Raw genomic sequence first — 24076 nt, 5'->3', positions numbered from 1 at the left:
TGCATCGTTAACGTGGTGGGGAGGGAGCAGAACTTCTTTATACCAGTTCAAAGGAAAAAAAAAACCAAGAGCATTTGATGCAGCAAAGCTCCACCAAGGAATTCTGGGGGCAGACAAAGATGTACAGCCATTTCTATCACAGGTACTTCTGCTTGCGTAAGTAACAGCGATTACTTCAAATGAGTACTGATTTAAGGACACATTTTCGGTAACCTTGAGACCGGTGGGATTTTGTTAGTGAAATCACCCAGATTTGGATTCCTTCCTTGGCTCCTGTGGGAAATACACAGCAGCCAGGGAAGCACAGGCAGCGGCTGGTAGGAACAGCATGCTGACTGTAGCTGCTGTGAACTTCTCATCGAGGATGGGCTTGGCCAAGAATTTCCAAGAGGCCCCAAGGAGATATGCGCCCACAGACCGGGCAGTGCTCTGAGACATGCATGTTTCTGAAAATCCCCAATCTGATTGCACTGCCATCTCCACAAGGAACAAAGAGATGTTTCATTTCACGGACTAAATCCCCTCCTTCCCCATCTCATTCCCTAGCTAGTATTTCATTAGTGTGAGGCATTCCTCCCCTCCTCCCTCCTTTCCCCTTGTACTTACTTGCTGAAATTAAAGAGAAGCCGTTCGAAGACAAGGACAGGTCCTGTGCTGCTCAAAATTGTGAGTGGCTGACCAGCAAAAAGGCAAAATATTGCACCGGTGACCGCTGTGCCCAGAAAGCTCTCCAAAACACCCTGCGGGAGACATAGGAGAGAAGTGAGCTCTACCGAATAACCCTTCCCACGAGCGCTGCTGCAAGAAGATGAGTAATTACACCAGTGACCGGACCCGTGCTGTATGCTGACACGTCCATGGATAAGGGAAGACCATTTTCCATCCTTGGCTGCAACCACACACAGAGATGTGCTCATCCCACGCAATCCAGAGTCAGGATAACCAGCAACCCTCCCCCTTGGTATTTCTGAGGCCCAGAGTTTAATAATGCTGTATTGCATTTTAGATGTGACAAGGGGTGGAGAGTGTTTTCAAAGACTGCTTAGAGGATTTGAGAACAGTTTGAACATCTCACATGTCCTTTGACGGTGAAGATACACCTTTGCAGGGCTCTCCGAACAGACAGGGCAGAGCGTGGCTGGAGGAAAGCGCTGACATCCTCTGGACAACAGAGGGTGGGTCATGTTTCTCCAAGTGAGCAGAAGCTCTTTTGAGATAAACAAGATGCCTCTCTTTCAACTAATGGTTCCAGCAAGGGAGACACAAACCAAACATGGGCACTTCAGCCAGCAGTCATGTGTTGAGACACACGTTCATTGGATGTCACCAGCAAGTAATAAATTCTGTATTTAACGGGCTCTGCAATTACCTTTGGCATGTGTGGCAAAACAGCTTTGCCGGAGAAGGATAAAAGAGCACATCTGGTGCTTTTGTGGCTTTCCATGTCCAACTATAGCTGGACAGTATCTACTTTTAAAATGCAGAGTGTGGATGAAATATAAATAGCAATAAAATGTGATTAGTGACAGAGCATGCATCCTTCTACAAAAATGGCAGAGTTTGCTGGACCTCACCTCATTTGCTCCTACGGAAACTAATCTGTTTACTCTTGACTGAGTTTTAAAGGAACAAGAAGAGTCTTCTACTGAGCAAGAGGTGCACCTGCCAGCATCACCCTCTCCAGGAATGCTTCCCCAATGAGAAGGCGCAGGTTTAAGCAGAGGCGTATGGGCCTCCTTGTAGCCATGTCCGAATCAGCAGCCTCAGGCACACTGCACGAGCTGAACCAGCAAGCGTTAATAGCACGGGCAGACCTTTCTTCCCACCCATGACAGACTGCAGTTTTCCCGACTTATCAGTGGTAACCAAAGAATGTAAATTAAATTTGGTGGCACGCTGTCTTGGAAAGACCCACGTCACCGCCTACACTGAGTATAGTAACAGTATATTCATACTGTTGTCTGTCAAACTACTACACAGAGCAGAAGAGTTTTGGGTTTTCCTATACTAAATTACTTGCTGTAAAGCAATCCTAAACTGTTTTTCTGGCTATAGATGTGATCTCAAAATACTGGTGGCCAAGCACTGTTACTGCTGGGCAATTAATTAGAGCAGTGGTATGGCAGCCGCACAGAGAAGCAAAAGGTAAGGTAGGCTAAAAAGCTGCCCATTCCTGACACATATTCAGTCACTCATCTGTCTAGACAAGCTGCTGTAGAGTGGACAGGAACCACCTTGCCACAGCAGGAGGGGACATCTTTGGTCATTCCCATTTCAAAGCGCTGCTGGTGATGCCCACCAATCACCAACAGCCCCAGCCCGTGCAGGGATCAGCACAAGACAGATCTGCTTGTGCCTGCAGCCCACATCCACGGACTGCGCAAGTTTCCAGAGGGGACATGGACGGGAACCTACCAGCCTTGGCTTCCTGCCTTTGGGAGACTTGGGAGATGAGAGGAGTGTTTTCAGGACAGGGAATGACATTCGCACAGCTGATCCCCTTTGCTCCTCCCACATTACTCATGGAGAGGGCCCTCGTGGCCAGCGCATCTGGAATCTCTTTTCCCTGCATTCTTCCACGTGTCTGTGGCTAAGAATAGTGTCTGTTCTCAGAAACATAAAACTCTGAAGCGAGCTTTTAAAGAAATGTTGGCTGTGTCAGGCTCTCTGGGGCACGGGACGGGTGATTTTTAGTGCCTGACCCAGCGGCAGTCATATAACTGTCTACAGGAAACAAGCAGGATAAATGGTGACGTGGTAGCCTCAAACCTACTGTTTTCAAAATGCCTGGGGGAAAGCTTCGAGGTGCTGTCCCTCAGCTATAGGACCTGGCAATAACCTTCCCTTGCATTTCTGAGCATAAAGATTCCCTGCAGCTCCTGCTCTTGTAGGTCTTACAGCACCCCACAACTCCCTACTCCTTCCTGCTGCAGGAATGTGCAATGGTTTGAGCAACACTCCGTGTGAACCTGGACTCCAATCACCTCGAGCAGCTCCCTGGGGCCACAACTTGAACTGGGCGCCTCAGGATGCTTCACTCCTTCTCTGATGATACAGGGGCATTTGAAGATGAAACATTTTGCTCTTCCATTGCAAACCTGCAGTCAAAACCCCTTTCCAGGCTCCCACAGCAGTCGAAGGACCTAATGCCTTTTCAAATACAGATGCTAGGTAAAGGTTTGTTGAAGGGACATGGCAGCAGAGAAGCCAGTTGTGCCCAGAGTCTCCAAACCCCTGATCCCACCAGTGAACAGTTCAGGTAAATCTGCTGGTACTTCAATTTTACATCAGTACGTAAACATAGAAGAGTCAATTGAACCGCTCGTTGTATGTGAGAAGCAAGTCAATGCTGAAGTGCACAGATTAGAAACAACAGAGGAGGTTTTCCTGCACTGAGCCTTAGCTATGTTATAAACAGGCTTGTGTTTTCTAGCAACCCAGTGATGATTTTCTTGCACTCTGCTCCATTTCTGTGAATTGAAGTTGAATGGCAAAATGGTCACTGGGAGCAGGCGGCCAGGACAGGGGCACATCCACAGACCTCCCTCCTTGCTGTCAGCGTTCCTCTCTGGCTACAGTCCAAAGACCGTCCTCTCTGAGCACAAACCCCTGTGAAGCAAGGGACAAAGTGTTCAACAGGACCTCTGTGTCACTTCTTTCTGTTGCGCCTGGAGCTTTTGTCACTAGTGGCTATGCGGTGTTTGTATTTGCTGCAGAGCTTCCCTGTTACTAAAGCACTATTCTTAACTGCAGGGCATCAATGGTTTCTCTTTTCAATGTGGAGAGTAAACCCCAGAGCTCAAAACAAACTGTTTCTGCAGCTTGTGTCTTTCTAGGACTTCTTCTTTCTCCAAGCAATAGGAAAACTCAGACTGGGTTTTATATACTGCAGAGAAAACTATGGACTAAAGGCAACCTGTGTCTTCTCTTCATTCTGTCTTTGCCCCACACTGGGTCTCTCCTCCTATGCAGCTCACAGTCTCAGACATACTTTGGTGAAAGAAGACTGTCACGTTCAACCAAAGAATGACATTTAAAATTAAAGGAATGCTGCATGCTTTGATATAATCCCATTGAGAAGGTTCATGAGGAAGAATAACCTCACCCCAACTTCAGAGGTATTAAAAGAAACATAGTTATGCACCAGTCCCTCGCAGGTGGAAGACTGCAGAAGAGTCCCGCAGGAGCACAAGGATTATCAGCTCTTCTCCTGGAGGCTGACCTTCTTTTATCACCTACTTGTGATTCTACTTGATAATAAATGTTTATGGGATACAAAGGGAACAGAAGAGGCTTTTGGACACAGATCAGGCAACATTTCCTCTTCCTCCCCCTACTTTAAAGACCATATCTCATACAGATGCAGAGCAGACTTGGCTCTGCTACTCGGTGACAGGGAAGTGATGCTCACTGGTGGATCCTGGAGGCCTTTCCAATCACCACTTCCATTTGCTTAACACTGCACACCACACATTTGTTTGCATGACTGCTGCAGAGGTGACTTTCCAAAGAGGCAAATGGTATTTGTACAGAGGAGAGGGCAGTATGGCACTACACCAGCTACTGAATCTTACTCGAGCCTGTAATTTGTCATAGGGAAGTGTGGAGTTCCAGAAAGGTGCCCCCTTTTCTATGTTTGGTTTAATTAAACCTGTGTAAATTATTAATTCAGTCATTGTCACTATAAGCTTAATTATTCTTAGAAGATTCAATGTGGCTGCACTGAATCTATGTAAACACAACCTCCTATGTTCTCCTCCTCCTCAGAAAGTCAAAGGAATACTCAAGCACACTGCTAGAGCATGAATTCTGCTCTGGTCCAACATGAAGGACCTACAGCAGTGTTAATACAGAATCCCTTTCCTTTAGATGTCGTCTCAAGCTGAGCTGTCCTTTGAAGCCCCTACTTTCATCTTCACCACTGATCAGCCTGCTTTCGACATGCAAGACAGTTCCCAGGATCTGATCTTCCACTATTACAAATTTCACCTTTCTAAAAGGACCTTGCGTTTTTCTCCTGTGTTGTATCTCCCAGTTTACTCACTTTCCTAGGAATCTGAGGATCTGCTTTTCACCAGAGAGGCAGAAGTCCAGGGATTGTAAGAGTGAGGCAAGGGATGCAGTGCTATGCTCTGATGACATGAAAAGTCTGAATCGGATTTGGTAAACTCAGTTGGACTGAAATGGTAGAACTGAGACACAAACACAGAGTGTAGATCAGGGGAATTGGGGGATTGGACCCAATGATGTCTCGAGGTCCCTTCCAACCCCTATGATTCTGTGATTCTGTGAATTTCTCTACACCAGAGTAAGGACCCTCTCTGTCGCCTGGCCACCTTTCAAACACCATTTAAGGTAAGTGCTCATACAACTTTTCAAAGGACAGCTGTCTAACAGCAGAGGAAGGAAGGCAACTTTCAGCTGAAACACGAGACAACTCCATTAATTGTACCCAGAATTCAAGCTTCGCCGGTGGCCAAACACTCCTCCGACTGCAGAGAGCAAAAGGCAAATGACATATTTGCTGCTGCAGAAAGCTCTTGCTAACCTGCATGTTTTCTGTAGCATCACCAAGCAGTCCTCCAAAAGTGATGGCATTGGTCACTGTGGCCAGGTAGATGAACAGAATGGCTGAAAGGGCTTGAATATTTAAAGCATCATAGAAGTCGCTGGCAAAGAACGGTGCTTTCCTCTTTATGTCTTTGATTAAGCCACCACAGAATCTGAAAAGACAAGCAAGAGAACACTTGTGCAAAATGTTTTACCATGAAAGTCACCATGATAAGTCATCAGAAACGCTGCCAGAAATGAAGCATTATCTGAAATGAGTGAGATCATCACATTACATAATACCCATATCACAGCTGCGATGGTTCAGGGATGTCATCTAGATAACATCGTAAAGAAAAAGAGTACCTTGAGCATGTGCTGGAGCTGGAATAGACAAATCTCAGGAACACAAACCCTACTTCTGCAGAAACAGACCACTGAAGTTTGCAGTCCAGGAAGCCTGTCTATTGGGCTTTTTTTCCCAGATATATCGTTTGATGTAATAAAATATATTAACTCTAGTCTCAGCCCTTGCCTAAATTTCTCCATATGGCAGACACGATGGTTGGGTGAGCCAAACAATCTGCTACATGGAAAAACGCTTCACACTGTTAACCAGAAAATGAACTAGAAGTAAAAATGCAAGTAAGTGAAATCATCTAGGAAAACAGGAGAGCTCCACGTGCAGACATATTCTTTTCATACAGTCACAGACAAGACGGTATTTAACTCTTTAAAGAAACTCCACGTGGCTTTGACAGTGCCAGCATGAAAGATGTTTCTGATCTGCCTCTTGTTTCCTTGTACATGGCTCACCACCAACGCCAGGACCATTCAGACCTCTGCACACAGCAGGTAGGCACGGGTTCTGACCCAGAATCAGGATGTACTGGCTGCCTGGTACACACCAATGTGTAATTTCAGACTTTCAGACTTTTCTCCTAGAGTTTAAATATTTTACTTGAACTTAAAAAACAATATAAAGTGGAAGGGAGGGCACAATGCCACCATGAAACCCTGTGTCTTGACCCTGAAATGCTGAGCCCAGTGTTTTATGGCCACCTGAACTGCATTCCTTCACTAGAGGGTTTTTATGTGGCATACAAGCAGAGCAATAAAGCAGAGAGGAAGGCCTCAGGCTCTGTTATCTTCTGTGTTTCTACCCCGTAAAAGCCTTCCTCTGTGCAATTCAACTACAAGAGCAATGTCTGGAAAAGGGAATGTCTCTCCTTTTGGCTGTAGCATTTCCAGCACTTCAAATGGAAACTGTAGTTGTGCCAGCCACATCTACATCCCTTACAGTTCCTCTAACTTCAACAGCCAACACCTACCTGCGCCTTCTTTCATTTTCGAGTGCCTCATTTAAGAATGCTTTGTATTTTGCTGAGGCTGAACGTTCAGAACCCTTCAGACAGTCTCAACCTGGGCACTAAAAGCCCCAGGAAACATTCTGGGGTCACAGCTTGACCTATACAGTCTTTGGGGATGGAAAGCAGAAGGTGTGAAATGGTTCTGCAAGAGAAATGTTGCCCCTTGCTCGGCTCACACCAGATACGTTCCGCTGAGCAGAGCCTTACTGACCTGCCAGTCCGCTGCAGCTCTTCACAGTCCCCATGGCCGCCGCCGCCATGTCCTCCATCATGAGGGGTGTCTCCATTCATCTGCAGATTTTCTCCGCCGGAGTACATGTTTTTCCTAGGCAAGAAGGCAAGCCAAACTGAGGCTCACTCCACAAAACATAATCCGCATATAGTTCCTCCAAACAAGTGCTATATGGCCCTTCCTGAAGCCGTGTGGCACAAAGGAGACTAGAAGGCTGAGCTGCATGTTAGAAAGACCAAAGCAGAACCCCAAACAATCTGGATACCCACTACATATATTGTTATACACTTACACCTTAACGGGTACAAAATTGCAAGAATATCCTCCTTCCAGCTATGAAGAAAGACCTGAAAATATCTCTAGTGCTTTCTAAATACAGACAGGGAGATGCAGGTCACTCTGTGGTTGCTCAATAAACCAGGTAGGTGTACCCAAAACACTGGCTTTTCCCATCACCTTTTCAGAACACATGCATGCTGTCCTTCATCCCAGAGCCAAGCCTGCCTGTTTCCCGCTATTACCTTTTATCTGATGAAGGAAGAGACTTGGGGGGCTCTATCCTAATGGCTGGATCCCATTCCCCTGGGGGGAGCACAATTACTTCATCCAGAAACTCATCGATGCCAGCGATCAGGTCCTGCCGGTCCTTGGCTTTATAGGCAATGTCGTGGAATACCTGCAAGGAGAAAGACAGACTCCATGTAAAAAACCAACTGCATTTCCTGTAGTCCAGTCTCCATCAAATCAGGCTTTTTGTACAAAACCAACTTACTAATTCTCAAAAACCTCTCAAAAAAATCAGGATACTCAGCACAAGAGTGCATGAACCTCAGGAAAGCCCTTTCCTTTGATTTGTCATTTAATGGTAGAGATTCTTGCAGGCATATTTCTAATTTTCAGCAGAGTACGTATCTCTAACCTTTAAAAAAATGTAACTAACACAACTACCCATTTCTTTTATATTTTCAAAAAACATGTGTTTTCATCTAGTTAAGGAGTTTCAATTAAATTGGGAGAAGACACTCTCACAAAGCTACAAAAAACCATCGGTCCTCTTTATCTACCTCAGCCTATCAAAAACTAGGTTATTTTTTAACCCTGTGACATAGAAACAACAACAATATTGACTCCAAAATAATAACAAGAAGCACAAACTAGTTTTACAGGAAGGCTTAGTATTACTGACGGAAAGGGAGCACTAGTGCTGAATCTTACAGAAATGGCTTGGAGTGAAGGTGGATCAGCACATGTGACAGACTTAAGACGAGTGGTCAGTGGCGGGGGTGGGACTTTGGGGCTACAGGCGCAAGACCATTGCTCCAAGCAGCATAACAACAGAAAACAGAAGAGCTGAAAGTGGGTGAGCAGTAATTAAGGGAACCGTATGAGAGCAGAGCCAACACAAGGAGAAAGCGAGAAACAAACATGATGCAAATCAGCCCTCGATGTGCAGAGCCCAAGAGACTGGAAGAAAGAAGCTGTAAATGAATACTGAAAGCCCAGTCATCTCGCTGAGGTGTAAGACTAGTGAGTAATTCCTAGCTACTCATGGATAATATATGTGCTGCCTGCATGAAGAAGTGCTCTGGGGCACAGTGCGGCACACAGCGCTCCATCCTGGGTGTAACCACTCCTGCCATCATTACCTGGAGCGTACCAGCAGGTTAGCGCAACAGTGGAATGTGACTCAAGGCACAACCGCGACACCATTCGCATAGAGAGTCTTTTTGAAAGAGTGACTGCTAGCAGGAGAACACACATGATGAACAAAAGCTTCCTCTAGTCACACTTTCATAAGAATATGAAGCCAGATGAAACCATTGTATCAACAGATGGAATTAGGAGGTGACATTTGGGTATTTCGGCTTTACATGTACACCCATTCCCATCGACTACACTGGAGGAAAGGACATCATTATCAGTGAAACCCAGGAGAGCCCATTTCACACAGGAGATGTCAAGACACCTACCTCATCTGACATCAGAGTGGCGATGGCTCGGCCGATCTCATGATAGGATTTTGCTTTGCCCTTCGGTCCCAGCAGAATGAACAGAAATCTGACAAAACAAACAGGTTGTTCCCATTTGGGATAGCAAAATGGGTCACTTATTACTTACACAATATCCAGACAGAAATTCAACTTTAGAAAGATGTGTCCCTCCTTATAGAACCAGAGACTGCCAGTGGCCTCCAGCTAACTTGAGGTGATACCCTGCAGCCCATCACGCTTACGCAGACAAGTGAGACACTACACAGTTTTTCTCTGCAAAAGCCTTAAAAGGAGCTTTGAGGCCGCTGTGGCCCAGTGCTATCACAGCCCTCAGCAGAAGTCACTACCATCAGCAACCAAGACTTCAGGATGAGATAAGGATGTTCTTCCAATGCCCACTACCTGGAAGTGAACCATGTATGACAGATGGATGAGAATCCACGCCGCGTGTGCCACGGAAAGCCCATCCACCTCCATGCTGATGTCTTTGATCACACCGTACTGGCTCTGTGTGTCTGTCCAGTCTTTGGTATCTGTGTTAAATATTTCCCTAGTGCTATTCCAGAGCCATTTATGTGACGACAGCAGTGACGTAACTTCTGCTGAACAGCCAGGAGGGGACAGAAGAAGATCTAAGAGGTCACTCTGCACAGCTCCCAGGGCAGTGACACACCTGAGCACAGGACTGAGTGGGGTCAGGACAACAGCTGGTGCAGAGGGAAGATACTGTTAACTATCTGTATCGCTCACTGTAAACTGTATCGCTCCCCTGAGCTATCAGGTAGCTCTCTGCATCCTTATTAATGCTCAGCAGGGGCTGAGATCTCTGTTACAGTTCAGCACCCAGAGTGACTATCCACATGTGAAGGGAAACCATTAATCTAAAATAGGACTTTAGCAATAAATAATTAAGCCCAACTCACGTGCCCTGAATTTCTGCTCTGAGTATACAATACATGCCAAAGACCTGTAAGCCCATCTGATGGCTTCATAGTCACAGCTTAATTCTTAATCAGGCAACTTAAGGTGCAAACCCATTCCTAACGGTAAGCACCATCAGCGAGGGTGACTACATCTACAAGGAATCAGGAGTTAATTTCTTACATGATCTCTTTTGGCAGCAACTATATCTAAGCCACTGCTAATGAGTTTGAAAAACACCATGATATGAAACCTCTGGAGATAGGAAATTACTGCTCTTTATCTTTCATGCCCTTGTTTTTGTCAGTGCTTACATGCTTATGAATCAGGACTTGCCTACGTGACAACATGTTCTAATGAGATTCCTTAATGGAAAAGGCTATACATGGAAAATGGATACTTCTGCCAATAAAATTGCTAGAGGTTGTGCCAGAATAACGGGAATGCTGGTGAAAGGCGGCTAGGTTTTCCAACCTCTTAACTGACACTCATGAGAAAACATTTTAAGTATGGCCTCAGGGTTGGATGTTCAAAGGTACCTATATCCTTCTGGCCTGGAATGAAAAATTGGAAAAAGGCCACACCACCACCAAAAAAAGATACCACAGTTCAAATAATACTTAATTCAGGGAAGACCTATGCCTCATCTTAGACATTCCCAGTTCCTAAACTAAGCTTCATATGCAAGACCAAGGTTTCCATGCTGCAACGGCCATTACCTCCTGTAGAAACACCTTTACAGTTGATTTCCTGCTGTAGACAAGTGCCAAGCTGACAGCTACCTGCTCACAAGGTACCTACACACGGCCTTGGCCGTACAGACAACAGCTTCCTATAAACGCCCTGTTCATACCCAGAAAGAAGAGATTGTTTCATGGCTTTGGCATGAAAATACACCTGTTTTCATGCTCACCTCTTCACCTTGTTAAGCAGCTTGTTGAGAAAGCCCTGTCACTTCTGTTGGCCACCTTGTACAAGGGCCAACACAGGGAGTGGCCAGTGGGATTTCCACACTGACCGTCAGGCTGGTCAGATATTGTCGTTTCAAGCCTTCAGCCCGAGCTGGACTCACTAGTAACCTTGAGATGCAAGTCTCTTATGCATCAACTGATCTTTGCACTTAGCAACAAAAGAAGTCATGTGGCAGGAGACCAACTTCTCCATTTCACCTAATTTAGCAGAGACTGAGAATTATTAGGGCAATTTTCAGCAAACTCCTTATCAGCATGTGTTTCAAACAGAAATGGTAACAGCCACTCAAACCAACTTTAAAGCTTCCTGAATTAAGCCTTTTTCCAATTACAGACATACCTTTCAATCAGCAATGGAAAATAAACACACTATAACCTTTGGTAAGCAGCTGCCTCATCTAAAACACTTCCAGTGTGAATGTGGGTAAGCTTCAACTTCCAGCCATAAATGTTGATTGTCTCTCACAGCAAGATTGAAGAACCCTTGATAATTAAATTCCTTCAAATATCCTCCCCTATTGATCCAGTCCCCCGTAGCCATCTGTCAGTTACGCTAAGCCATGTGAGGCTTTTCTCCTCTCTTTAGTCACTTTGACGGCGGTTCTGTGAACCTTCTGATGCATTAGTGTCTTTCTCATGGAAACCATCCAAGAGCTGATTCCTTGTTGCAAATATATAGATGAAACAACCAATGCCTACTCAGGAATGTGAGCCTGTTTTCCTGAGAAAAAATGAAGTTAGGAGCATTGAGTCAGGGGACAGGACTTCAAATAAACACTGGAAGCCTGGTGAAACATGGTAGGATGGTGGGGAGATGACCGGATTGCTCTGAATCATGGAGACACCCTCTGCATTATTTGCCAACCTCTACTATGTTAAGTCTACGTCTTCTCAAAAGCCACTAACAAAACGTGACACCTCACCAGCAGTACTTCTCCCCTTACTTGCACAGCATTACGTATTATTTTATCTTCCTAAATCAAAATATCGTGAGGTAGTAACAGTCAATTGTCCTATGCAGTATATCATATCCAAACAGATCATTTCTATTAAAAAAAAAATCTACTCTTATTTTAAAAAAGACATCAAGTTAGAAGGACAGGATCCACAAATACACATTCACCAACATTACTAACAGTAACATTTCCTAATTGAGTTCTTCATGAGGCATTTAAGTGTTTTAGTTAAGGTTCACAAGGAGGTGACTAAGCCATACACGCCTAGGTCATGTCCTCTGCTCTCCTCCTACCTCTGGGAACTTTCCCTGTCTTTCACGAGTTATTATAAAACAACTTTAAAGAAAAACTGTTCCTCAACCAACTCTTAAAACTCTGGGATGCAAATTATCCAAGTTTTGTTTGTTTTTTTTTTTTATTTATAAGTTCATAACTTCAGAAGTTGCTGCTCAGCATTCTTCTAATTTTCTGGGGAAATGAGACATTTTTATAACCATGTGAAATAATTACCTCAGCTGGCTCTGTTCCAGTGCCTAACACAAGTACCTGAATGCTCTTGCGCTTACTAAAAAGTTCTTGAAAGCAAGCAGTTTGTGATGCTTTCTGCATTCTTTGTCCTGACTTTCAGCTCAGACTTGCCTTCAGCATGTAGGAGGAGAACTTTCATAGGGCCAAATATTACAAACACAAAAACATTTGTGCATTTTAGTAGTTTGGACTAGATTATGTCTGCATGCATTTAACATCATTTAGTTACAAATACTTCCACCTAAGGCAGCCTTTGCTCCCAGCTGTGACATACTCCTTCCTCTGCCAAGACAAAAGCCAGCACAGAATCCCCCTCCTGCACACAACATGTGCTGAGTGATCAAATGTCTGTTTCTCATACTTAACATTGATAAGGATGCTTCAATGCAGAGAGCATGAGGTTTCACCTCTTATCACACAGCTCAAAGTCTCTCTGAAGCAGCAATAAACCGAAACATTCCTCCCCAGTGCCCTGGGCAACAGCTAACAGAGAGGGCTGACAGCCCTCACACCCAGCGCACCTGGTCTTGAACCCTGTACGACAGCACAGGCAAAGCACTCGAAATCCTTTGCTTATGAGCTGATAAGGAGACGGAAACGCAGGAATTTAGGATTCTTTTTTACCTAAAGCACTATTCCTCCTGCTGCTTCTGCACGCTTTACCCTTCCCAAGCAATGACCACCGATTATGTATGAGTCACCTTCTAATCATAGGGACTCTGCCGCCAAACCCGACAAGAGTAAATTAATTCTTACAAACAACTAATTCCAACTCAAAATGGACAAACCTTGGCCCTTGGCCAACACACTGTAAGCCCAGACAATGCACCTAGAAGACACATACATAGCACCACGGCAATACCTTGCACAAACCCAGCAACATGGGGTTATGGACCTAACAACCTGCTATGAGCCAATGCAAGCCCCCTGGACTTTGGCGGGAGGTGGCACCAAAGACTGAGGGGCAGAATTTCAATCCACCTTGCCCCAGGAGGTAACAAGGCAACATTTTGCCACACATTTGGGATATCCTGCAAGAAATCTGTAATGTCCCTAACCAGTAAGTTCCCGTACAGGGTAAGGGTTATGCTGGAAACTGTCCCAGGACTAAGGTCGAAGCTTCAGCATGGTCTCTTTGCAAGCTGACCATCAGGGCAGCAGCCAAGGTAGGTGAAAGGCACCTATACAAAGGAAACTCAGTCAGGTCCTGCAGAAAATGGTTTTATTTCTGAGAAGAGTGGGGGCGAGCAGACCTTTTGTTGTTGGACACTATGTGAGATACTTGCAAGGCATCCAGCATTCCCAACAGAGATATGTACCAATGGATTCAAGGGCTAGAAGAACCCCCTCTTGGTGTACTCTTCCAGCAGAAACTGTGGCTTGGACCATTGATGAAAGAAGCATGACTTGAAACTGCAGTAACAAAAGCAGACGGTGGAGTGTTTGATCACTCTTCTATTTCACACAGGTAGTCCTTCAAGTTTTGGGAAACATACCTGCATTGCAGGCTTCTCATATGGTGCCCAACACATGAACGCAAAGGTAGTCCTTTGCTGCCAGAGCTCAAATTTCCCTGAGTAAGTCCTTCTGCTGGAAAGGCTGCTGAAGGCCAGAGCCCTGAAAACCATTTTAGTGCTGTACTTAATGTGAACATGACACACATTTCATCCTCTCCTATGAAGAAGAAAAGATGCCTCTGCAGTTAAAAGCTTAAGTTAGGAGGCAAGGGAGGAGGAGAATGTGACTCCTGGTTCTCTCACATTCTTTCTAAGTGACCTTTGGGCAAGTTACTTCATTTCATTTGAGACTTGTAGACACAGGCAATTTCCCAGCACTACATATTAGACTGTGCAAGTCCGTACATCTAATCTCCCAAAAGATCTTTTCCTTGCTCATTCTTCATCTTTTTTCCCCATCAACATTACATTAAGGCAGCAGACCAGGACACATAATTGCACATTTCGTTTATGAAAACAAAAAGCTGTACCTATTGCATCGTCCAGAGGAGAAGCAGCCATAGACAAGCCATGGTGCAAGCAGAGTGGCTTGCCAAATGAGGAATTTGTAGCACTGTGGAATTAAATTCAACATGAGAAAACCGAAGTCCTTAATACTGGGGTTATTTTTCAATCTGAGAAGTGAAAAGATAATATGGGGAAAGGCTTGGATCTCTCCATACCCAGCTTGGATCCATGATTTTTGTCTCTAGACCTGTATGAAAATACCCTCCTGATAAACTTTTTCTGGAGACTTCATTGGATCCTGATGGTTTCTTTTAAGTAAAAATTTACTTTTAAGTAAAGGAAATGCTTCAAATACTTAGCAAGGAAGCATGAAGGAAAAATATATAGAAAATTTATGTATCCAAGGAAGAGTCATTTTTATACAGGAAATCTTATTTCAACAAAGCATCCAAAATTCTGTAACTTACAAGAAAAATCCAAGCCAAAGAATGTGTGGAGGAAGAAAAAAAAACCCAACACAACCCAGCAGAACTAAGTAACCCAATTAACTGGATGTCTACATGTTGAATACTGTCTGCCTTATGCACACAATAATGCCTTTTCTTTCTACAGAACTAAATCAACATGAATAAACCAAACCATGGAAGGGACTACAGATGTCACAAGCCTTTCACCTCCACAGAGCTTGCTGTTGCATTTGCTTCTTCATCATGAGACTGTGGCCATGTCCTGCACATCTACCTAACGTATGAGGCCAATACATGGATTCTCAGCTAGCTGAACGAAAGCTTTTGCTGCCCTTGCCCTGCAAACCTGCCCAGTTAGTGCTTTGAAAAGTGTATCATCAAGCAATTCATGCAATCCTGCAAGCTGTGTGACACTATGTAATGGCTGAGAATGCTTTCTCCCTTCTTCCAGGTCCTTGGGACGTTTTTTTTAACCCACCCATCTGCCACAGACCCAACAAATCCTGTGACCATCACCTCATCAGGGCAAGGCACTTCACTGGCTCCTGAGATGGATTCGGTGCATCTGCAGCTGCTAAAAAAGCCCTAGATGTTTACTTAACACAGCACACCAGAAACATGACCTGGATTGCTGTGTGAAGGCCCCTCCAGCAGCATCTCTTCCCACAGGAACAGATGGCTGTGGAAGGCCACCTCCCCTCTGCCTTACGGACCAGCATGCACACAGCCCTGTGCTGAAACTTTGGGGTTTAACCTCCCTGCCTGCCCTACATAAAAACCCACTGCTTTCTAAAGAGACAGACAGATGCAGGTCATGCCACACTGACTCGATAGGCTTAGCTCATGACACTCCCACAGCAACCCACAGCACTGACACATCAGTTCACATCTGTTCAGAAACCCCAGGTGGTTTTGCAATGCCTAGCTGTGATGGCATGGTTTCGACAATTTGACCAGGAATTTGATCATTTAACAAAACAGAAGGAGAAGCCCCAAGGGAGAGAAGAGGGGACACGCCAAAGGCTCCTGCTCCAGCATTTTGTAGAGCCTGCAGGCTGTTAAGTGCACGTCTGCCGCGTGAGATGGCTGAGACTCAGTGCTGACCGAGGAGATGCTCCATCAGAGCTAGTCTGGGCCCTGATGGGATTTCCTTGATTGAATTTCACAGGATGCAGCCACTGCAAATGGCTCTTCATTACTCACAAAAACCATCTAATGAGCCTCCCTGCTTTGATTAGGGCTAGCATTTGGTTTGGAGGACGGCAAATGGATAATACTATTTCCTGGAAAAAATGTTGGCATGGAAGGACATATTGTCTTGATTAATGCTATTGAGTAATGAGGTCGTTCAGCAATCCTAGATCTAACTTCCTGGCTCCCACTACCAAAACAATACATAATTTTACGTCTGCTGAAAAGCATTCGGAGATGTGTTTAAAAAAAAAAGGAGCAAGTGGGATTAGACTTTGAAGCTGAAACACTGAAGTACCCAGAGCTCAGTAACACCGAGGAACAAAACCTTTCACTAAATAAGCCACTTTCAACTCCCTATACTCCTACCAGAATACCCAGTGTGTGCAAACACTTGTTGGCGTGGTTATTGTAAGGAGCCACTTAAAGAAACTCCAGGAAATACAAACACTGCTTCATTACTAGAAGGCAATCAAACTACTAACAAAACACACTCATTGTTTTCCTTTGTTTCGGACATGGGAACAAGGTGCAGATTATAACCACCATCTAACTCTCATTCCATACAACGGCTGCATGTTGTTCCAGTGTTAGTAATGCCCTAGCCACGTGCTTTTGTCATGGTGCTGTGTCTCTTCCCACAAAACATTACTTGATACAGCCTCAGACCCTCAAGGCATTACAGAAATCATAGCGTTCTCCCTGCGTCGACAGCCCCTGAAACTGCCCACTTCACATAAAACACACATTTGTGCACTAGTGATGTGCAAGAGGCAGTCTGAACTCCCTAAGGACCAGCAAAAGGCAGAGCAAACCCTTTGTAAGCAGATACCCGAAGCGTGCCAGAGCCCAGGAGCGCAGCAGCGCCGGAACACGGCACCGCAGGGACCATCGTGTCACTGGGAGGGGGTATTGCAAACCAGGTGTGGGCTGCCCACTTGCGGCCTCCAGTTCTCCCCAGAGGCAGCACTGTGCTCTGCTCTTTGTGCATCACATCACCTCTTGCTGCTAATCGTTCTTACGTTTCTCACCTCGGTGGGGTGTTTGCGTACACACGCAGCACAGGTATCCTGCTACGTAACGCTCACGTGCAGCAGATGTTCCAGGCATCTGAACCCATGATTTTCCCTACTGTGTGACACAATAACCAATACATAACCGTGTACCTACGGACAGCAGGGCTAAGAATTCCAATGGGACTCGAGCTTTGCTGTTCCAGGAGACACATATGCTCACTGTACTGGCAGTCACGCATATTCAAGCATCAAACCCCAATACTTAAGAACGCAAGATATATTCACATTTGTGAGGCTCAGATTAACCTGTGACACGAGTTGTAATAAATAAAACATTTATGTGACATTTTTCTCTGAGCCACTCTGCATGCCAAAGCCACACAGAGTGTGACCACCCCGGCAGAACAATACCCCCCAGGTTACCTGGCTTTTTTTGTTTTGCCCCAGCAGGGCCAGAATTGCAACCTTCCCTCCTTCATCTGAGTTTTTAAGAGGAAAAATATGTACTGCAAAAACATTCAGATGGACTTCAAGATATGTACAGTGTGTGCTGGGTGTTGGGGGGATCATCAGGGGCAGGAAAGAATCCTAATTGTTAAATTTCACAGCGATAGCACCCTTTCCTGTTAACCTGTTAAGTCAGTGTGCTCAGGCAATGTTTGCCTATTTTGCAGTTTAGACCTTATAACCAAATGAAAATGAATAAGCAGCTACAGTGAGTTTTGTTACTTTAAAATGATAATCCTGACCGCTGTGCACACCACACGATGGAAATCAACGGAGAACGTCTTCTTTCGGCTTCATGTTTATATTTCACAAGGTGGAAACGCAGTTTCTGAATCGTGTTCCCTGCTGTGGGGCTGAGCTCTCTTACCGGGTAGGTACGGGGACTTCAGTCAGAGCACCCAGCATGACGGCCTGCTGCAGCCGCACGAAGGCAATGAAAGGAGTCTCCAGGAAGTCCACCTCCCCCACCAGCACGTTGGAAGCCTCAGCATCACGGGGTAATTTCTTCATGAATTTATTCTTCAGCTGCATCAGTGAAAGAGGAAGGTAAAGAAAAATCAAGGCTTGTTAGGCATGCAAACAGGAACATGCAATAGAATTTACCCAGTTTTCACCCACACTCACTCCCTGGTCAAAATATATCTTTGGCCAATATGTATTGTCCCCACAGAGCCTACACAGATACAAACGCTAAGAGGATCAGTTCCAGACAAGCTGCGCTGATATTGGTGCTGGGAGCCAAGAGGATGCTGAGGAGGTTGCAGCTTTTCTCCCACAACCCATCTGTCCTCTAATTTCCCTACAAGAGTCGGGTTCAAAACTAAAGAAAGAGCCAACACTCAGAAACCTGCCTTGAAACAGGGGCGGGGGTTGGGGTTTTCCCCCTTAGCTTTTGGACTGAGATACAATGCAATGGCATGCCCAGCAGCAAAGCCCCGTGTGCCACTGGGCTGCGTGCAGCATGAGGATAAAAGCCTAAAGATGTCAAAACTTTTCTGTTGAAGAGTTAGAGACACATCCTGGGAAGAGGAACCGCTTCTGCTGGCAGGCTTGCTCCCGTCAGCCACTTGACCCAAGGCTCCAGTCAACCTTTTTAAAGGGTGCAGAAGGAATGTATCGAAAATAAAATGAATGTCAACGACCGAAAAGGACAGACCCCTCTGAAATGCATGCAGGCAAACAGAGACAATAGTATATGAAGAGCTCACACATTTCAGCAACTATTTAGTAGAAAAAGAAATTCAATTAAACCACCAAAATAGCTCTCGGACCACTCTACTGATCTGATTTTCTTACCTGGGTTATTTGAACATGACCTCCCTGTGATGCCTTTCTAGCCTTATTCTTTCTCTGTACTCTCATGATCCTTGACTGCTTCTTTCTCCTCAGTAACAAGAGCCTGGGTTGTTATCCAAGCTTTTTTAGGGGTTAGGGGTGCTTTCCCTAGCATTCTTTCACTCTCTTCCCACATCTTTGCCTTTTTATTCATTACCAGGGACACGAGCTGTGCCAGAAGCATGACAAAAGGAGCTGGTGAAGTCACTGTGGACGTACATCGGTGCATCCGCACTGCTTATCTCCATGCTTTCTCACACTTACCATCTAGATCTAGGAACATGAGCTTTGAAGACGACCTATAAAGATGTATTTATTCATTTCCAGAAATCCTTCCTCAGGCATCCAAGGTCCAATTCTGCACCCATCACTGTTAAACCAGACTGCTGGAAGAAACCTACTAACCAGCATCACTCTTATCAGCCAGCTGCTGTGGTTACTCTCATTCACACATCTTCTCCCAACGTGTAGCTATAGCTTCATGCTAAAGCTAGTTCCTTAAGCCTGAAGGTTGTTCTTCTCATTTCTGTGCCTACATAACGTAACTGTAGCAGGGCAGATGCGAGCAGGCTCGCAGGGCTCTGCAACGTGCATCATCTAGCTGACAAAGTATTAACTAAATCCAGCTATGGAGAAATGTCATCAGTTGCTTCTGATTTGATAACACAGGAGCAGCAGGAGACGAGTTTTAAAAACCAGGCATCCCCCACCCATCCCCTTTCTCTTTTCTGTTGTCTTCCTGGCACCTGAGATCTCCTTAGCCTGGCACAGGACTGCCTCTCTGCCTGGTTATGACCTGAGCTCAAGCAGCCTGCTGCAGGGCAGGGCAATGTGAGCTGCATTGCTCCTGCCCCAGCCATGCAGGAGGGGGGCACTGAGCCCCCAGCTCTGCCTGGCTTAGCATTCAGGCTGCATTCTCGCAGCCGGGGAGGATTCCCGAGTGTCCTCGGGTCCAAGATGGTTTTGTTTTTAGCTTCAGCAGCGGGAGAACTAATTTGACATTGAAGGCTTTTGAAAAAGCCTGTCTTTGGCTGGTTCCCGACACCCCCACCACCACCCTGTGTGATCTGGGGAGATGGTCTGTGTTTGTCTGGCTACTGGTGAATGGTGAGGAAGGATGTACTGCCAGAATCACCCCTGGGGGGGTAACACCCAGTGGGGCTACAGATCCGTGATGGGCTTTGCCAGGTGACCCGAAAAAATAGAAAAATGGAAAAAGTCTCATGAAAAGGCATGAATTATTGATTCTGCAGGAAGAATCCCGCTGCAATGATCCTATCCCTGCGCGCTTCGCTCAGGATTACCACCCAAGAAAATATTAGATAACCATCACGGAGCTCTGAGGAGGAAGGCTGGAAAGGTGCTACCACTTCTTCCATGCCAGGAAGGTGGCAAATCCCCAAGGAACATTTGACTTGACAAACAGGTTAGTTGCTTATGTACACTGCTGAACAAGTCCCATGCTGGCCCAGACGCAGATACTTTTCTGAACCAGAACTGACAAACAGGATCTCAAGTCAAAACTGCCTGACTAATTTTGAAGAGCTATCGTTACAGTGCTGGGTTTTGCCTCCAAATGAGTTTTGCAGCACCACTCACCACTTTCTTAAATCATTTATCAGTGAGGTGATGGGAAGGGTGCAGTTAGCACTTACAGCCCATTCTGAACCACTCCCTGAAAAAGCTTCAGAAAGATAGGGAAGGGAAGGGAAGGGAAGGGAAGGGAAGGGAAGGGAAGGGAAGGGAAGGGAAGGGAAGGGAAGGGAAGGGAAGGGAAGGGAAGGGAAGGGAAGGGAAGGGAAGGGAAGGGAAGGGAAGGGAAGGGAAGGGAAGGGAAGGGAAGGGAAGGGAAGGGAAGGGAAGGGAAGGGAAGGGAAGGGAAGGGAAGGGAAGGGAAGGGAAGGGAAGGGAAGGGAAGGGAAGGGAAGGGAAGGGAAGGGAAGGGAAGGGAAGGGAAGGGAAGGGAAGGGAAGGGAAGGGAAGGGAAGGGAAGGGAAGGGAAGGGAAGGGAAGGGAAGGGAAGGGAAGGGAAGGGAAGGGAAGGGAAGGGAAGGGAAGGGAAGGGAAGGGAAGGGAAGGGAAGGGAAGGGAAGGGAAGGGAAGGGAAGGGAAGGGAAGGGAAGGGGTGCAGCTGGAAGCACTGTATCCACTTTCCCTGCGCTCTGCTGAGTTGAGCATCATTCCAAGCTGACCATTAATGTTACATTAAAGGCCTCAGATCTCTTAACACTGCACTTGAAAAAAAAAGGAAAAGGCAGTGAACTTGAAGATCACAATATCACTAAATGCATTTTAATGCTGTTATCTACAGCACCACACAAGACTTCGGGGAAATGAAGGCGATTCCGAAGCGTGCACGGCCTTTGTTGCACCCGTGGGTTTGCGCGGGCACGTCACCGCGCTGCAGGCCTTCCTGCCTTGCCCTCTCCCCGCTGCTGCTTCTGCTGCAGAGCACTGCACAGCCCATGAGCAGCCCCAACTGCCACCATTTCCAGCTCAACATGCAGGAGTAAAAGGCAGGGGGGAGCTCACAGGCCTGGCAGGCAGAAAGGAGCAACCATGGTTACCAGGGCCAAGAGAATGCCCAGCTTAGTTACGTGCCCCCCAACTCCTGCCAAGATAGTAAAAAAATATTTAAGGGACCTAGTCAAACTGATCTTCCCAAATCACTCTGCATCAAGTATTTCATGAAGGATAGAAAGCACCTTCCTCGCTTTTGGGAGCGCTCAGCACAAATGGGAGCACAGCAGCTGCTCAATAACCCAGAGCAAGAGAAGGTAAGGAGGAGTGCTTGGCTCCTGCATGGGACCCTGACATGCTCTGTCAAGTAGTCTGCAGGCTCACCCGAGGCAAGAGGATGTCCAGGGCAAGTGGAAACTCCATTCAATGTGTCGTTAGCTGAAGCATCAGAAACACAAAGCTAACCAAAAACCCAGGATGTGGCAGTGAAATTATAATCAGACAAGTCCCTTAGGGAGTCATGTTAGGGCAACGATGCTCTGGGCCTTGCAGAACAGCCTGTGGGGACACCCTGGCAGGGATTTCTGGAAGAATCTGTGTGCCCTTCTGTGTCATACTTGCATTTGATCATCCCCGGGCTCAGGAAGAGCTACCAAAAAACTGGCTGGGTGAGCTGGAGGTCAGGTAAAACACTCACCTGTAACAGCCTCCTTGGAAATTGAGTTTACAAGCCTGTGAAAGCTTGAAATCAATTGCTCTTTGGGGATGAAGATCTGCAGCATGCCATATGGCATCAACAACTGTTGCTGCCTTTGCAGAGGACACCTCAGCACCATGATCAATGCCGGTTGACTAGGGCTACTCACCTGGCTCGCACTGCTTGGATTTAAGTGTCGGCTGCACAGGGAGAGTTGTCCTGATGAGCTGAGATAGGACAGTGAGCCCATTAGCATGCTGCCTCACACCTATTTTACACAACGTGAAGTGGTTTGAAAAATCAGCCCTAAGCAAAAAGGGATCTGGGACAAAAGACATGGGCTAGTGAAGTGTGAGGCTGTGACTCGGTTGAGCTCTTCTGCTATGGGTAGAGCAGGCACCTTTCTGGGCTGTCATTGCTGTCCTCACCTGGTAGCTCCTGCCCAGTTTGCAGCAGGGAAGCCCCCACATGCTTACAGCAAAAGGAAAAACAAAAGAAAAATGTTACTCAGGCATAATGCCATTATGTAGGTACAGCAGATAGGCAATAATCCCTGTCTCATCCTTACAGTCACAGCATTAATAAAAGACAATCAGGATGAAAGGGCCATCCACCGACCACCTAGGGAAGCTCTAAGCAGACACTGACTTCATATCATGCCTTTCTCCAGCCATGCAGGACTCAGCTGCTATCCTCAGCAGAACTGAGTGGCCAAAGCAAATGCCACTGGCATGAGAAACTGAGAGTGCTATCTTCCCGGCAAATATCAATACTGGTGTTTCCAAGCTTTGCCCAAAAGCCCAGGAAGGTGGCTTTCGGCAGTCCAGCTCTGGGAAAAAGCTACCAGGGCTATTCCATCCAGCTGAGAAAATGTTCCACCTCTTTTCTGCTTCTTTATGCCTTCCACCACTTCACAAATCTCCCTGCTCTTCCCCAGTCCCCGCTTTTGGCAAGCTGAAGACCCCTAGATTATATTTAGCATCTCCAACAGAGAGTCTATTCCAACTCACTCTTTCACTCTACCACAGACCATTTCTAAGTCCACTATATTCAACAACCTCCAACACCACCCTATTAAAAAGAGACAGCACTTGATGTGGGGATGACAAGCAGGGGAGGAACCCCCGTGATAGTATGATTTGGCTATGATTTGGCTGCAGGTCCAGCAAAACTCAACCCCGCAAAGTGCAGCTGTTCCCCATCAAACTATGGCAAAACCTGAGCACTCAAAATAAAGGGAGACCACACAGGTTACCATCACAAGTCTAACTGCACACGCAGTGCTTTGTGTAACTGAAGGAAGGCTTAACGGCTCCTGATCACAGGGAGAAGGGACCCAGATCCCCAGCAGATCAAAGCCAAGGGCATCTTCCAGCACTTCCCAAGAGCATGAGGGTGAGCATGGGAGACACTGGATGAAGGCAGCAAAGACTCGGGGCGAGGAAGCCTTCCTCTCATACCTGTGGAGGAAGAGGTGAGGGCTGCATTATTTAACAGAGGCCACTTAAAAAATTCACTCTGCCTTCTGTTAACACCGCATCAGTGTATGTGCACTTCCCTCAGCACAGCATCGTGTTTCATCAGGGGTACCCACACCTGAGCGCAGACACACGGAGCTTTTGTTCTCACAAAAGGTTCACTTCAACTCCCCTGGGCACTCCAACCTGCCTCTTGTCTCCCCGTATTTCTGTATCTGTGCACATATACAGGTAAGATTACCTTCCCCTGAACACTTCCCGCAAAGGAAGCCTTCAGCGCTACGCCTTCTGTCCATGCACAGAACTGCGGTACCCAGGAAGGCTTTAGAGGTGCCCTGCTGACATACTGTGGGGAAAAATGATGCGAGCAAAAAGGCCATGGTAAATGAAATCCCAGTTCCTAGGAAGTCTCCATTGGAAAGGCAGCAGTGATCTGTACTGG

General features: G+C 46.2%; 1 protein-coding gene across 2 annotated transcripts in view; it reads right to left on the bottom strand.

The window, feature by feature from the left end:
* SLC4A4 (solute carrier family 4 member 4) overlaps positions 1-24076 on the bottom strand; it is a 149285-nt gene that overhangs the window by 38557 nt on the left and 86652 nt on the right. For both annotated transcript variants that reach the window (XM_084263508.1, XM_084263507.1), the window contains exons 7-12: positions 18032-18189; positions 9123-9210; positions 7674-7828; positions 7132-7245; positions 5549-5723; positions 607-740 (exon numbers count right to left, since the gene is read on the bottom strand). In XM_084263508.1, coding sequence (XP_084119634.1) covers positions 607-740; positions 5549-5723; positions 7132-7245; positions 7674-7828; positions 9123-9210; positions 18032-18189 — 824 coding nt within the window. The remainder of the gene's footprint in view (positions 1-606; positions 741-5548; positions 5724-7131; positions 7246-7673; positions 7829-9122; positions 9211-18031; positions 18190-24076) is intronic.

The sequence above is a fragment of the Gallinula chloropus genome (assembly GCF_964237585.1).
Source record: "Gallinula chloropus genome assembly, chromosome: 4".
Lineage (NCBI taxonomy): Eukaryota > Metazoa > Chordata > Aves > Gruiformes > Rallidae > Gallinula > Gallinula chloropus.
The sequence above is the reverse complement of the archived record's forward strand: the minus strand, read 5'-3'. Positions and strand labels throughout refer to the sequence as shown.